The sequence below is a fragment of the Dama dama genome, chromosome 10, assembly GCF_033118175.1.
Source record: "Dama dama isolate Ldn47 chromosome 10, ASM3311817v1, whole genome shotgun sequence".
Classification (NCBI taxonomy): Eukaryota; Metazoa; Chordata; class Mammalia; order Artiodactyla; family Cervidae; genus Dama; species Dama dama.
Window position 1 is genome coordinate 8,242,649 of NC_083690.1, and position 15,548 is coordinate 8,258,196.

At 41.3% G+C, this 15,548-nt stretch overlaps 1 protein-coding gene across 4 annotated transcripts in view; it reads left to right on the forward strand.

Annotated features, from left to right (window-relative positions):
* Nucleotides 1–15,548, forward strand: part of LOC133064008 (RNA binding protein fox-1 homolog 1) — a 436,966-nt gene that overhangs the window by 387,287 nt on the left and 34,131 nt on the right. For all 4 annotated transcript variants that reach the window (XM_061153952.1, XM_061153950.1, XM_061153951.1 and 1 more), the window contains exon 11: nucleotides 8,647–8,711. In XM_061153952.1, the coding sequence (XP_061009935.1) occupies nucleotides 8,647–8,711 (65 nt within the window). The remainder of the gene's footprint in view (nucleotides 1–8,646; nucleotides 8,712–15,548) is intronic.

The following is a 15,548-nucleotide window of genomic DNA, read 5'->3' on the forward strand; positions in this document are numbered from 1 at the left end:
ATATTTCCATAAACTCCTTTGCGTGGACAAGCAGGCCATGACACATTACTGTAAATCAGCTCTGCGCTGTGCTGTGATCAGCTGCTTGGCCCTTGTGTCCGACTCTTTGCAACTCTATGGACTGTAGCCCACCAGGCATCTCCATCTATGGGATTTTCCAGGCAAGAATACTAGAGTGGGTTACCGTGCCTTCCTCCAGGGGGTCTTCCCGACTCAGGGATCTAACCTGAGTCTGCTGCATTGCAGGCAGATTCTTTACTGCTGAGCCACCAGGGAAGCCCAAATCAACCATACCTCAAAAGAAAAAGAAGAAAAACTAGACCAAGTTAATGAAAAAATATAGAAATAATAGGAGAGGCTCCACATGGATATGATCAACTGTTTGAAAGTCGAAGGACCACGGTCCTTGGACTTGCAAAGCAATCAGTTAGATTGAAGGGTGAAGCCAGAGATCTCATAAGGCCAACCTTGATCGAGGGGCTGAAAATAAGGGTTGCTGAGCCAAACTTAGCCAGGACATGCGTCGTCACCCATTCAGGGAGATAGCAAAAATATGGAATTAGATCAAAAGATAACTATTGAAAATGGAGGAAAGGGCATGATAATAGAGCTACTAAAAAAAAAAAAAAAAAAAAAAAAAGACCTGACAAGCTCTCAGTAGAAACTAGAGTAAGATAATAGTTCTGAGCACTAGGAGAAAGGAAAGAAAGAATAGGAGAGGAGAGACAGAGAGATGATATAGAATATAAATATTAACCTTACTCCCTTTTATTGAAAAAGCCCTAAGCTTCCTAACAGGGCTTCCCTGGTGACTCAGTGGTATAGAATCCGCTTGCCAATGCAGGAGACCTGGGTTAGTTCCCTGGGTCAGGAAATGGCAACCCACTCCAGTATTCTTGCCTGGAGAATCTCATGGACAGAGGAGCCTGGTGGGCTACAATGACAACAAAGCTTTCTTACACTCAATGCAACTGTGAGGCTATCTAGCAAATATGTCTGGATAAGATTCCAGTGCATTTTTGTATCATGCCTAAATCCCATCATAAAGAGGTTCTGGATTATACCATGTACATTATTTATGAATTCATGTCACTCTGCCATCCATAGATCTTCAAGAGGCAACCTCATTTCACTGATGTTTGAGCTCAGGACAAGAGTTGTCAGTAGCTTTTGGAACATGGAAAATGGAACTTCTCCAGATAAAAACCCCAAGGGTTTATTCCCAAGTCTTTGCTTTCTGTGTGGACCAGCTGGTGGGTTCTGGTCAGTCACCAGGTGGGGAGGCAACAGCTCATTCAGAAGTTAAGCATCTCTTGTGTAAGAAACACGATGCTCACACTCCACATCACCTCACCCTCTCTGCACATGGTTCTATCAAGGGTGTTAGTTGCTCAGTCCTGTCTGATTTTTTGCAACCCCATGGACTGTAGCTCACCAGGCTCCTCTGTACATGGGATTCTCCAGGCAAGAATACTAGAGTGGGTTGCCATGCCCTCCTCCAGGGCATCTCCCTGACTTGGGAATGGAACTTGGGTCTCACTCATTGCAGGCAAATTCTTTACCATCTGTGTCCTGGTCCTAATCAAGGAGCAGTCTTATTACGCATCACTTCCGTTGTTTCTTCCCCAGAGAAGGAAGAAACAAGAAACATTTTTTTCAGAAAAAAGATGAAATCTTTTGCCCAGACATCTTCACTGACACTGTGGTTTGAGCCCATGAGATCGATCAAATTGCAAAGTTTAACCCTTAAGCCCTGGGCCAACAGGCATCATTTTTTCCACTGAGCAAACTTGAGAAGGTGGTGAAAGATAGGCAAGGAGGAGGGTGAGAAGTGAGAGGATAATGGAGAGCGTGTGAAGTGGACTGGTCACAGGGAATAATATCTGTACTTGAAATGTTCAAATGACAGAGAGAGAGAGAGAGATGGAAGAACTTCTATAGGCATAGTTTCACAAATGTAGAATTTTAACTTAAAAAGGGAAGGCTCAGTAGAACTAGGAGCTTCCCTGGTAGCTCAGCTGGTAAAGAATCCGCCTGCAATGCAGGAGACCCTGATTCGATTCCTGGGTTGGGAAGATCCCCTGGAGAAGCGGTGGGCTAACCCATCCAAGGTTCTTTATTGTTTTTGTTTGTTTACTTGCTTAGTCGTGTCTGATTCTTTGCGACCCCATGGTCTGTAGCCTACCAAGCTCCTCTGTCCATAGAATTTTCCAAGCAAGAATACTGGAGGGGGTTGCCATTTCCTTCTCTAGGTGATCTTTCCAACCCAGAGATTGAACCTGGGTCTTATGCTTGGCGGGCAGATTCTTTACCACTGAGCCACCAGGAAGGCCACACACAGACACACACAGACACACACACACACACACACACACACACACACATGCACATGTATTGCCCCCACCACACGGCATGCAGAACCTCCCTGACCAGGGATTGAACCCATGCTCCCTGCATTGGAAGTGCAGAATTTTAACTACTGGACCACAAGGAAATTCCTTAAAACATACATACTATATGTACACACACATACACACACACACACACACACACAACCCTTTATCAGGCAGGTCCCTACATCTGTTAAAATGTTCAATCACCTTGATGTCTGCCTTGGAACTGGAACACTTCACTTCCAACTAGAACCACTCATGGGAAAAAATCAGCCTCATTCATGAATCACTGTCACATCCCAAACTTCTCCCCAGTCTGCCCAAGGGTTCTGCTGAGATCTTGTGAGTGATGGACCTGAATGAAGTGATGGCGGGTTAATGACATCCATCTTCGAAGAAGCTTTTCCAGACCCATGCACATACACGCACCCATACTCTTACACAAACACACACACACAGACACATGAGGAGTGTTTCCAGTTATATTTGTTAAAGTTAGCTTTGGTAGCTTCTATCTGATTCATTGTTTCCTGAAATACAATTGCTCTGTCTGTTGTTATTTGAAATTAAATTTTTTAAAAAAGGTATTAAAAAGAAAAAAGGAATGATTTGTAGTCACCATAGGTCATGTTTGTTTGTTTTAAATTATAGCTTTACTGAGGTATAATTGACAAATAAAATTATAAGGTATTTTTTAAAAAGGTGTTGATACAGTTACTGTCATCTTAACTGCCTCCATCATTCGGCATCAAAGTTAAATCCTCAGGTGTGCCCAAGAAATCCAACCATGAGATAAAGAGACAAATGAGAGAGCAAGTTAATTTGAACTGTTAGAAATGGCAACCCACTCCAGTATTCTTGCCTGAGAAATCCCATGGACAGAGGAGCCTGGTGGGCTATGGTCCATGGGGTCGCAAAGAGTTGGACACAACTGAAGTGACTTAGCAGGCATGCAATATGCTTAGAAGGGAAAGAAGCCATGAAAATATCCTTTTTCCTTCTTTAAAAATACACACAGAATTATAACACAAATACAATGAGGGTGGTTTGATCCCCACCCCCACCTTCTTAATAATTCTTGGTTGCTCAGAAATGTTCAGCATTGCTTGGTCCTCCTTTGGGTTTAATGGGTATCATGCTTAGGTCTTAGTGACAAAAGAGACGCAAACTTGGAAATGAAGTGCTCTGGACTTTCTGTCTGACTTATGCATTTTCTTTATTTATTTCATTTTTGCATTGAAAACATTACATTTCTGTTTCCTTATAGAGTAGTGTATCAAGAGCCTGTGTATGGCAATAAATTGCTGCAGGTATGAAATCCTGGCTGGTGGAAAAACTCATCACTATTGATTGTGGGTTTGCTGTGAAATCCTACTAACAAGATGATTCTGGGGAGGGAAGGGAGACATTCTCTAACACAGAAGGAGGGAAGACTGAACTGAATTTTCCAGTTTTGATATCAATTCTTCTAGAAGAGAGACACTCCTCTTGAAATCTTTTTTTCTCCTCTTTGCTAGATTATGTGTGTTTCAGAATTGAGATTGGGCTTGGCTGTTTCTTTCTTGGCTTAAAGTGTATCTGGCTTCAGTGAATATAAACTCAGTGAAAAAAATCCAAGGGTTTCATTGAACCAATTGTCTGAAAAAATTTTTTTTAGTAATTTCCTGGAGTCAACTGGGATGGTTAAACCAAAAACCTTCTATAATTCAGCATCAAGAATCAGTATACACTGTAGCTTCTTATAAATTTATTTCACATCTTCTGCCATAACTCTCAAACCTATTTCTCACTGATGAAGCCACCCCAAATGAACAAACTTGTAGGAGGGAAAAAGAAACCAACACATCCATTGGAGTGTAGCTGGCCAAGTCTCCAAATTTGGTCTATAACCAACACAAAAACTGTCAAATAAAATGTAAGGAGAATGTAAAATTAAAGTGATCAGTGGGAATTTTATTACACAGGTCTCCCTTTAACCTGCTATTGTCGCTTTTGTTCAGTATTAAGTCAATTAAGAAAGTACTTTTTTTTTTAATGGTGAGGTTAATCAAGTTTTAATAAGAAATCTAATATGAAACAAATGGGTGTTTGGACTAAGGAGCGAACCAAATAATTAAAATTTCTGAGATAAGCCTTTATTTTCACCTTTTAAGAAAAACTGGACTTCAAAATCAGCTGAATGTGTCATGCAGATAAGTTAAAGAGTAATGATTTATATGAAGTATTTTATATTTTGCAAATAATGCTCTTGTAAATGTCATTAGAGTGAATAAATTTCATGTATATCATTAATCCACCTGTTTTAGACAAAGTGAGATCCTTGAAATTTCTCAGAAAGGAGGAAGCCCTGTGTCCCAATTGATATACAGACATTTCACCTCACTTCCTCAGCAGTTTGCCATTTGGATATTTGAACATTCTTTTTCCAAAAGTATGCTCTCAAGTTAAAAATTTGATTTCCATCATCAAACCACTTGGTGATGCAGTGGAGATCCACAGAGCTCATTAATTCTGCTTTACAAAGTTCCACAAATGAGTAACCAGTTTCATTTCAATTAAGTCAACATCTCCCAAACCTATGTGGTCATGAAACCTTGCCTTTCCCATGATGAAGATCCCACCAAGCACAGTTTTGAAAATTGGAGCATCGTTAAAGTACTTAATTGATAACTCCCCCCCCCCCCCCCCCCCCCCGCCGTGGACCTCCAGAGGTCTTACTAACAAAGCAAGTATTCCCAAGCCTGTGAATCAGTATCTTTGATGGTTGCCTCTGGTGGTGGGGGCAGGGGTGGGAAGGGGAATCCATAATGACCATTTAAAATACATATTTTCTATAAGATCACATGTCTATTTTGCTGCCCAGCATGTGAAAATATGTTTTCTGAGTAGGGAGCATAGAACTATTGTGAGCTTGTCATCCCTTTTCTTTTTTTTTTCACCTTTGCTTTGGTGATGGGAAAAATAACTGTCAAGGACACATTTTTTTTTGTTTTTTGGTCCTAAGGTCTGGGAGGATCAGTTTTAAGGTGACTGTGCTTTGATGACCACAAATGAAAGTGAGCACTTCTTTTTCACACATTACCCCAGAACCTCACTGAAGCTTTGGCTATACTCGGCAAGCTGCAAAATATGGTCAGCAATAAAATTGATTAGAATCACCTGTTAAAAAGGCAAATTAAAGCAGTTTTTTAAATCATTTTACAGTGTGTGCACACATGCACCGAGTCAGTATACAACTCTGATTTTCCCTTAAATGGATTCCACGCCGAAGAAGAATTGCAAAGGAAGATGATGCAGTATATAGATACAGAGACGTCAAGCCATCTACCCCTTTTTCTTTGTCCAGTTACTGCAAATTCCAGGGATCACTTAGACCTGGGCTGTCCAATACTGTAGCCACCAGCCCCATGTGGTTGTTTACATTTTAGTTCAAATGAGTTCAACATTAAATAAATTAAAAATGCCATTTGTTGTAGCCCCCAGATTTCAAGATTTCCATAGACATTTAGGACAAATGGCTACCATATTGGACTGTACAAGTATAGAACATTTCTGTTCATCATCAAGTCTACTGGACACCTAGGAGATCACTGACCAAGGTCAAAATCTCTCCACTGGTTCCACAGACTTTACCAAACTATGACCTTGACTCATGAATCAGGAATACTTGTAAACATACTCTTAAATAGCAAGGATAAGTATCAGGACATTGACCTCCTGTGCCTGTCTTACATGGAAACCCACACTTGTTTTCTCTAAATGGTTAAAACATGTGCAAATAGAGAATGGGTCCTTCCCAAAGCTTTAGACACGCCCCTCAGTTGTTCAGAAGTGTCCTAGGTGTACACTCCTCCATTTTATATCAATGCAATAATTGTCAGCCTAGTAGTCAGTGAGGGGCTGCTGCTGACTTGTTCGGTAAAGAATCCACCTGCAATGCAGGTAGACCCGGGTTGTTTGATCCCTGGGTTGGAAAGATCCCCTGGAGAAAGAAATGGCAGCCCACTCCAGTATTCTTGCCTGTAAGATCCCATGGACAGAGAAGGCTGGCGAACTACAGTCCATGGGGTCATAAAGAGTCGGACATGACTTAGTGACTAAACCATAGCAGTCAGAGAGGTTCATTTTAGGTATATTCTGTTTGCACTGCCATAGTTTATCTCACTTATCAAAATTGCTACCTACTTCCATTGACAGAAACCATTGCAGAAGTTGAGGGAGTCCTCCAGAATTCAAACAAAGAGGTTTTGCAAGCAGGATGTTGCTAGAAGTCCTTCCAGGAACCAAATTTACAGTCGCCACATCATGATTGATTGACATGGCCCTTGATGCAATGCACTTTGCAGTAACTTTTGTTTTTCATTCTGAGAGTGACAGAGAACACACATGCACATGCGCACGTTCTCCATTCAGAGTTTTCAGCTGGTTGCAGCTAATGCCTCCTAGCCATCAGGAAGCCCATGCCAGCCCCTCCCTACCTCATTAAGTTCAGTACACGCCTGCATACCTGTGTCTCTGTGGATGCCTGATGAAAGGCAAGGAGATGGGCAAGCTGATGAAAAGACTGGCTCCAGAAATCGGCTGACCCGATTTCCCCTCAGCCCATCATTCTGTACCTGGAGCTTGGTGCTCTGTGTGACAACTGCTTTGGTTTCCCAACTCCTCAGCACATTTAATGAGTTTCTCCATTCCTAATTAGAGAACATGGTGTTTGGAACACCAGGTGGTTTCTGGCTAAGACCTCTCTTTTTTTTTTTTTTTTTTAACTTTCACATTGTTTTTCAAGGGAGACTTTAAAAAAAAATAAAAATACTGGCTCCAAATTATGGGTGATTGTCAGAATGTCTTGGAGGTGTCTTCTCCAGAGTGATCCAAAGAAGGAGCTTGGTTAAGGAGAAACTAGCTTTTTGGAATTGCCACGTAAGTGATAGAAAACTTGCTTTGAAAGTTGGTTATGATTGGCAAAGAGTAGAAATAAATTACAGAGACCACTGTACCTATCAGTGTTCTGATAGATGCTTCTTGCAATTTTCTCGTTCATCTGTCTCCTGTGCTATATGTGGAGCCAAGTATAATGAACTGCTTTGCTCAAGATCCTACCATTAAATCCCCCCAACATCCAGTTATTTTGCTATTAGAAGCCCTCTGACATGGTTGTCTGTCCTGAATCCTGAAGGGTGTCAGTCCCTTCACAGCAAGGGTGAGAACCCTTTTCCCAGAGGATCATGGGACTATGTATTCTATTTAGAACCTAAATGGCCCCCGTGTTATCGGTGGAGACTGGATCCTGTTAATTGTACTAAGATCATTCAGCAGTGGTTGATGTATCACTGTGGTCTGCTGAGCAAGAAGCTCTGTTATTTTCACAGTTTGATAATGAATGCTCCACTGAACACAATTCCTTTCGAATATGCCCATTTGCTTGTCCTCTGCTTAATTGAACAATTGCAATTACTGGTACATACAACTAAATGTTAATTATTTTTCTCCAATTTTTTTCTCTCTCCTAATGATTTCATTTACAAATTGGAAGACTTTATCATATTTTCCACAACAAACAAATTCCCCGTCTGAACCAGTGTGATATCTTGAGCTGAAGATAGAATTTTTAAGCAGTGTTCAAGATTCCTTTTTTAAAATCATTATGTGACATTTAAAAAGCTAGAGACAGTCTTCTTTCGTTGCTTTAGTGGTCGAACAACTGCATATGCAAGAGATTCCTAACACAGTTTCAATCAAAGGATTATCTTATTTTTGTAAGTAAACATCAAAGACATTAACATTAATAAATATCAAAGATAGCAGGGTGTTAGCATGACCTGTACTGGATTTTTAAGGAAGTTCTCAAAGATGGTTTGAATAAGATGTAAGTTGATAGCTGATAAATCAAGGTAAAGCATACTCACTTTTGAAAATCTGGAAAGTTCAGCCAAGTAGAAAAAGCATTTAAATAATCGCCCATAATCCTCTGCACCCCAAAATGATTACCATTAATTAACATGTAGGTACATCTCTTTCAGAGGGTCTCTGGGTTCCCCCTTTGGGATTTGCTTACAACTGCTAATCTTTAACATCCAGCTGGGGCTGGTAGAACTCCCCACATCCTTCTCACGTGTTTTGGTACTAAGCTTTCATTAACCTCCACTTGAGTTCGCTAGATGTGGGTCACTGCTGTTCTGCTGGGGTCTCACCATCAGGCGCCCTGAGTCGGCCTCCTCTGAGTTCCTAAGCTCGCTTTCTCCTTGTGTTTTAGGGTGGTTATGCTGCATACCGCTACGCCCAGCCCACCCCTGCCACTGCTGCTGCCTACAGTGACAGGTAAGGGCTTTCCTTCTCACGCTTGACTATTACCTGGAAATGAACTTAGCTGGTGGGAGGTGAGCTTCTCGTCTGGTCTCACTGCAAATGCATGACCGCTGGGGAAGGCAGTGCCCTGAAAGTTAGGTCTCACGGTGAAGGTCAGCACGGGGCCGCCGGGACGCACAGTGATGCCTAGCTCATTCTGATCGCTCGGCTTCTCTGCTGAGACACAAAGACGGTGGGTCCCTGCATAGTTGTCTTTCCGTCTCAGTTCCTCTGACAGCACACCCTGCATGCACAAAATATACCCCTTGTACAGCCTTCTCCTGGGCTTCTCTGTAAAATCCTGGACTCATGTAACTCATAGGACGAAAGCCAAGAGAGGATCCCACAGGTTTACCTTGATTTTCAACACCTCAGTTCCCTTTTTTACACCTTTGTACATTCAGGAAAGCATTCCCCTTTATTGCCTTTTAAGATCCCACCTAAAGGAATATGGGCAGTGTGTCTGGCATTCATAAGGAGAGTCTTTTTGGCAATGCCCAGACCCCGTGCCTATGAACATAAGCCAACATTTATTTGTAATGCATACCACATGTGAAGACTGGCAGCGGAAGGGACTGAAGTAGATTTAAGAAATGCAGAAGTCAGAACTGGATGGCGGGGGGTGAGGGCTGGGGGTTGGAGGAGCTCTATTACCCATTACCCAGGCTTAACAGATGACTCGGTTTCTGAAATGGCAAGCCACAGCTATTTTCGTATAAGTGCTTTGGAGAAAAAAAAAAGAAAGTGTGCGTTTCCATATTGAATGCAAATCGTTGGCTCTGTTTTCAGAGGACATAAATGTGAATGTTCAGATGCTCTGCATGCACAAATGTCATGGAGGGTGCTTATTTTGGGTAATGACTCCTTTAATTTAAAACTATGTTTCATGAATAAAACAGTAATGGTAACCGTTTGCATGTGTGGCTGAGGCATGCTGGGTTCGACAGGTAAGCAGGCGGTGTCTTGGACTCGTGAATAGGGAGTGTTGGCAGACTCTGGGTCTCCTCTCGGATTTCTTGTGACTCAGTTCCTCTCTTGCTGTGGTATGCTTTCTCTGCAGTTCCATTCCATTTCTCACAAGATGTATCCTTAGTTCTTTGTAACTACAGACTTCTTCAGAGGTATACGAAAGCGAAAGAAATTCCTGAACCCTCAATATCACACTTTGAAAACCCCATACATAAAAACTCGTGATCAAATAGCTCTTTGGCAAGACAGAGTTGAGATCTGTTATCCGATTGTATGCAGATATTATTCCTATAAATTCCTATTATGTTTATAAACAGCCATCGAGAGCTCTCAAGTCTGGAGGGAGCTTCCAGAGAAACCCAAACAATTGTCAGCTCACAGTTCTAAATACTTAAATTATCCAGTTACCCAATCACCAGTTGCTAGGATGAAAAATATGTTTTATGAAAGTTGCCATCTTCAATACACTTTGACACTGAATTAGGGAAATTGAGAGGGTCAAAAAAGCTAATAAAAATGATGACAGTCTTGAAATCCTCAAGATCATTCTACAAATGAAAAGGCTTAATTCTATTAAATTCTGCACACTGCAGATTCACAGAGTGTCAATTGTAATGTGGTTCATCTACAACCCTTAATTATTTTTATGAAAATATCTCTCGATGCTAAATTTTCCAACACCCACTTTGTATATAATTATAATCATAGTAACTTTAGCCTGCTGCATAATTATAAGAATCTTAAACAGATTTATGTCTTTGGTTTTTTTTTTTTAATCTTGCTTTTCAGTATAAGTGCATCTATCCCCAAGCCGAAAAAAAGGTTAATTACAAAGATATAATTTAAATTGCTTTCTTTAATAAGACCAACATAGACATTTGAAAAAAAAAAAAAAAACAATGTTTAATACTATTCTTAGATAGAATTACTTGAGGATCTGGCCATCTCCATTTGCATCTGCCTTAAAAAATAAGTTAAAATTTTTCTGCACTTGGGGGCACCGTATATGCAAATGTATGTATGAAATATGTTATTTTAATATTATTAAGATTTCTCACTGGCAACCTGCCCTACTGAAAAATTGCCCTCATTCTTGGTTTGGTAAATCTTGACTAACTCTGCAATTCCCATTTTGGTGTAATAGTTTCAGTTGAAGAAACCAACTAAACGTCCTCTTGTCCATATAATTGGCCTCTTGCTGTTCATTAAAGAAATTTTCACATTAGGTTCTTTTTGGTTGCTGTGGAAATTGATTACTAGTCCTATTTCACTTGCCACTTATGGAAATATTGCATCGAGAGAAATGCAGACATAGATAAATTACCAGAAAACAATCTCAAAAATTATGTTTCTGGTTTGATTTGTAAAGTGTATTTATGAAACAGTGGTACTTCCTTTTATTGTTAGTAAGCAGGTAAAGAGGAGGAAGACCCTTTAAGAGAAGACACATGTTTAGGGGAAAATATGAAATTATCAGAAGAGCTTTCCAGTCAATTAGAGATGGCAAGAATCTAGAATTGTCTCAGGGAAGTTGTGTAATCACTTATTTTACTCCATCACAGGATAATATCAGTAGGGAGGGACTCTTAGTACCTACTTTCTAGAAGACAGGCAGGATGACAAAGAGAAAAGTTTCTTAACCCAAAGAAACTCCTTCAAAATAGGAAATAAAATCAGCAGGAACAGAGAATGTTTGGGTCACACTCACTGGCTGTCAACCTGATCCAAAGAGAAACTGCAACAAATTTTCTCTCTAATCATGAGATTCACTTCTCAGACGTCTTGAAAGGGAAAGAAGTTTGATGTCCCCAGTCGTAGAATTTTACCTTTTATCAGCACAAATTAAGCCCTCATCAAATTAACGATTCAGGGGCCTTTTGGAAAATCTTGGACTCCAATAACCTCAGGAATGGCCAGAAGTTCGTTGATGGCCACCTCGTTAACTCCCTGCCCATCATCTTCTTGGTTAAATGATCACACGATGATTATCTCGGAGTACCCTGGGAGTTTCTTGAATGTAGACCTCCGGAAGGAAGATCATCTGGTGTGGGCAGTGATTTCCCCCCAAAGAAAGAGACCTGACTGGACTAGGTAATTTTGCAGACTCATTGACGAATCGAATGGCAATAGGCAAATGTCTTTCTTGGGCATTTAGGAAAGATTTGGTAAGCCTTTGACTTCACCTCAGATCTTCTAATCTCACTTTGATTTGTGGAAAGCCAACTATCTGGACTCTCGGGGGAGATGGTTTTCTGAGCTTGAACCAATCAAAGCATGGCAGTGGGGCCGATGATCATCTGGTCATTGCATGCCACTTGGTGTTGCTGATGCGTTTGTGGTATGTTCTGGATTGGACAGGTCCATCACCACATTAGCTCGATGAATGGCTTGCTTGAATGAAGCCTGGGGGCAGGCTTCTCTTGATTGACTGGCTCTCGGTTTCTTTGTGTCTTCTGACTTGGTCCTTGTTGCATCTTTGAGCAGCCAAACTGGGAGGCGGGGAGGGAGATGGGAAGATTTCCTTTTCGATGAATCACGCTACAGGTATTTGGGTAAACGTGTCTGATGTGTACACAGCTTTGATGACAATGTTACCACGCCAAAAAGGCAGACATCCGTCATGCTTGCCCTGCTTGCCGAACATCCTAACATCCCCTAACACACAGTGCATGGAAACAGCCCTCCACATTAGGGCAGAAGGGAACTCAATTCAGACCAGCCAGAGGAGAAACTAACAGAGGCATTCGCTCTGAGATTTCATGACGATCCAGGTGCCCTGCTAGTTACCCTGGACCACTGTTTTCATGGACACTTGCATTTCTGTAAAGATCCTTAAAAGTTAGCAGCTTTTGACCCACGGTAGTAGCCCCAGCCATACAGGTGCCTCTAGACTGAGCAAAAGAGACAGCAAGCAACAGGCTTCTATTTGTTGTTTTATTGTCTACCCTTTTTTTTTGTTTTCTGAGACCTTTAAGTTTTTTGGCAACATTAGACTCTTACCATATGAAACCGCTATTTTTGTGGGCCCCAAATGGTAGAATATTGGCAATTTCATATAGCTCAGCTTAATAGAGGGGCTTCCGCAATGACTCAGTGGTAAAGAATCTGACTGTAATTCAGGAGGCACAGGTTTGATCCCTGGGTCAGGAAGATCCCCTGGAGGAGGAAATGGCAACCTACTCCAGTATTCTTGCCTGGAAAAAAACCCAGGGAGAGGAGCCTGGTGGGCTACAATCCATGGGGTCACAGAGTTGGACATGAGCGACTCAGTTGGACTGAGCAACTGACTAATCACAGCTCAATAGAAGCCCAATTAAAATGCCATAATATCAATATCAATAATCTTGCTCTCTGCCTAGTCATACATATACATATATGTATGTTGTGTGTATATATATTGCTCACATATACCTGTGAAAAATATATGTATACACAACACATACACACACTTGTCTCTTAGGACCTCATGGAGGACTTATATGAGTGTCTAAATAAATAAATCTTAATACAAGGAGGTCAGGATATGCCAAGTTCTGCCAGTCATGAGCCCCATGCTAGAACATCTTTTAAATGTGATACTCATAACCTATAAATAACAAGTTATATGTCAGAGAGAAATAAATTAGTAGCCTTTCTTAAAACTCAATAGGAATAAGTAGTCATGTCTTTGGGGTCATGAAGCAGTTGATCTGTAGATCAACTATTTAAAATTATATGGTGGTAGAGATAGATTAGGGGCTTCCCTGATAGCTCTGTTGGTAAAGAATCCACCTGCAATGCAGGAGACCCTGGTTTGATATCTGGGTTGGGAAGATCTGCTGGAGAAGGGATAGGCTACCCACTCCAGTACTCATGAGCTTCCTTGGTGGCTCAGGCGGTAAAGGATTTGCCTACAATGCGGGAGACCTGAGTTCGATCCTTCGGTTGGGAAGATCTCCTGGAGGAGGGAACAGCTACCCACTCCAGTATTCTGGCCTGGAGACTCCCCATGAACAGAGGAGCCTGGCAGGGTACAGTCCATGGGGTCACAAAGAGTTGGACATGACTGAAATGACCTAGCACAGCACAGCATAGAGATAGATATACATAGACACATACATAGATGGGTGGATGGATGGATGGATGGAAAGGTAGATAGATGATAGATACATAAGTGGTTAGGTGGATGCATGGAAAGAAAAAGAGAAGAGAGAAAGAGGGAAGAAGAAAGGAAAGACAGCAAGAAGGAAGGAAGTATGGACAGATAGGAAAAGACCATCTCTCTACGTTCTCATAATCTTTCACAGTAAGCTTAACTCCAGGACACAGAACTAAATCCTTATGTATAACCTTAGTTTGATCTAAACTGAAAAACTAAAGGGATTTGAGTTGATTTCCATTCGTGTGGGTACTCACTATGTATTTTAGAATGTTTTACTTCCTGGATTTAGATTAAATAGTAGAGAAATGTCATTAAAATAAAGCTAATAATTGCATTTAAAATGATATACCATGTTATGTAGAGTATTTATCGACTCATATAGGCTAAAAGTTAAGGAGTTGCCAGGCTGCAAAACATATGAGCACCGTGAAATGAAAAATTTAATTTACCCTTCAAGTTTTCTTGGTAGAAAGGTTAATTTTTAAATATTGTAATACTTTAGGGACCTCACAATTTTACTCTTTCTTGCTGAAAGTCTCACTTATGGATCATGTGGATTCCTGAATGAGGGTAGACCTTGCAAAAGCAGAGAAAGGAGGGAAGTTTCATAGTTTTCCCTGTTCCTCTTGTGTGAACCGAGTTAGATCAAGGTTGAAACTGTTTCTGGTTAAAAAGCACCCATTCTTTGTGATGTGTACGATGAGGGATTTCAGGATCCTATACTAGTGCTTCATGTGAAGCACTATCTCCTGTGGGCTTCGCAGGTGGCGCTAGTGGTAAAGAACCCGCCTGCCAGTGCAGGAGATGTAGGAGACGGGTTTGATTCCTGGGTTGGGAAGAAACCCTGGAGAAGGAAATGGCAACCCACTCCAGTATTCTTGCCTGGAGAATCCCATGGACAGAGGAGCCTGGCATAGGATCGCAAAGAGTCAGACACGACTGGAGCGACTTAACACACGCTATCTCCCACGGCCAGTTCAAGACCAGGTGACTGCTTCTGATGACATATTTACTGGTTTTCCAGGACGGGAGAAAACCATGGACCATGTAATATTGTGACCAACTCTCTTGTCCAGAGAATGGCCAGACTTTAACCAGGCTTCTTTCCTATATGCTGTGAAAAATAGCTTTTCTTGTATGAAAGGATGACAACAGCTTTGCTTTCTCCTTTTTTATTCAGTTTTGTTTTGAATGATCTTCCTCGGCAAAGTGAAAGTTGGCAACTCTATGATAGACTCCATATTATATTTTATTTACATTTTCAATCCTTTTTGAGAAATCCACTGGTGGAAAAGTAGAGTGAGAGTGTTGTAAAACGTGGTGATGCCAACAGTGGAATTCTCAGATGAACGAGGACCTGGGGGCTTAGTTCATGGGTGTCCAGAAGAGGATAGATCCACAATTTAGACCAGGACCCAGGGTCAAAAGGAAGCTATTTGGGACTCACATCCCAACATGTTGAGTTAAAACATGGCAGCAAGCAGTGGCTACTCCTCTGTATCTTTTATTGATAGTGCTCTGCTGAAGTTGTTCTTGATTTTAGCTTTTAATTTTTCCCACTGTTCTCACTCATCCCTTGGGCTTCCCTGGCGGCTCAGACTGTAAAGAAATGCCTGCAGTACAGGAGACCTGGTTTCGATCCCTGTGTTGGGAAGATTCCCTGAAGAAGGGAATGGCAACCCACTCCAGTATTCTTGCCT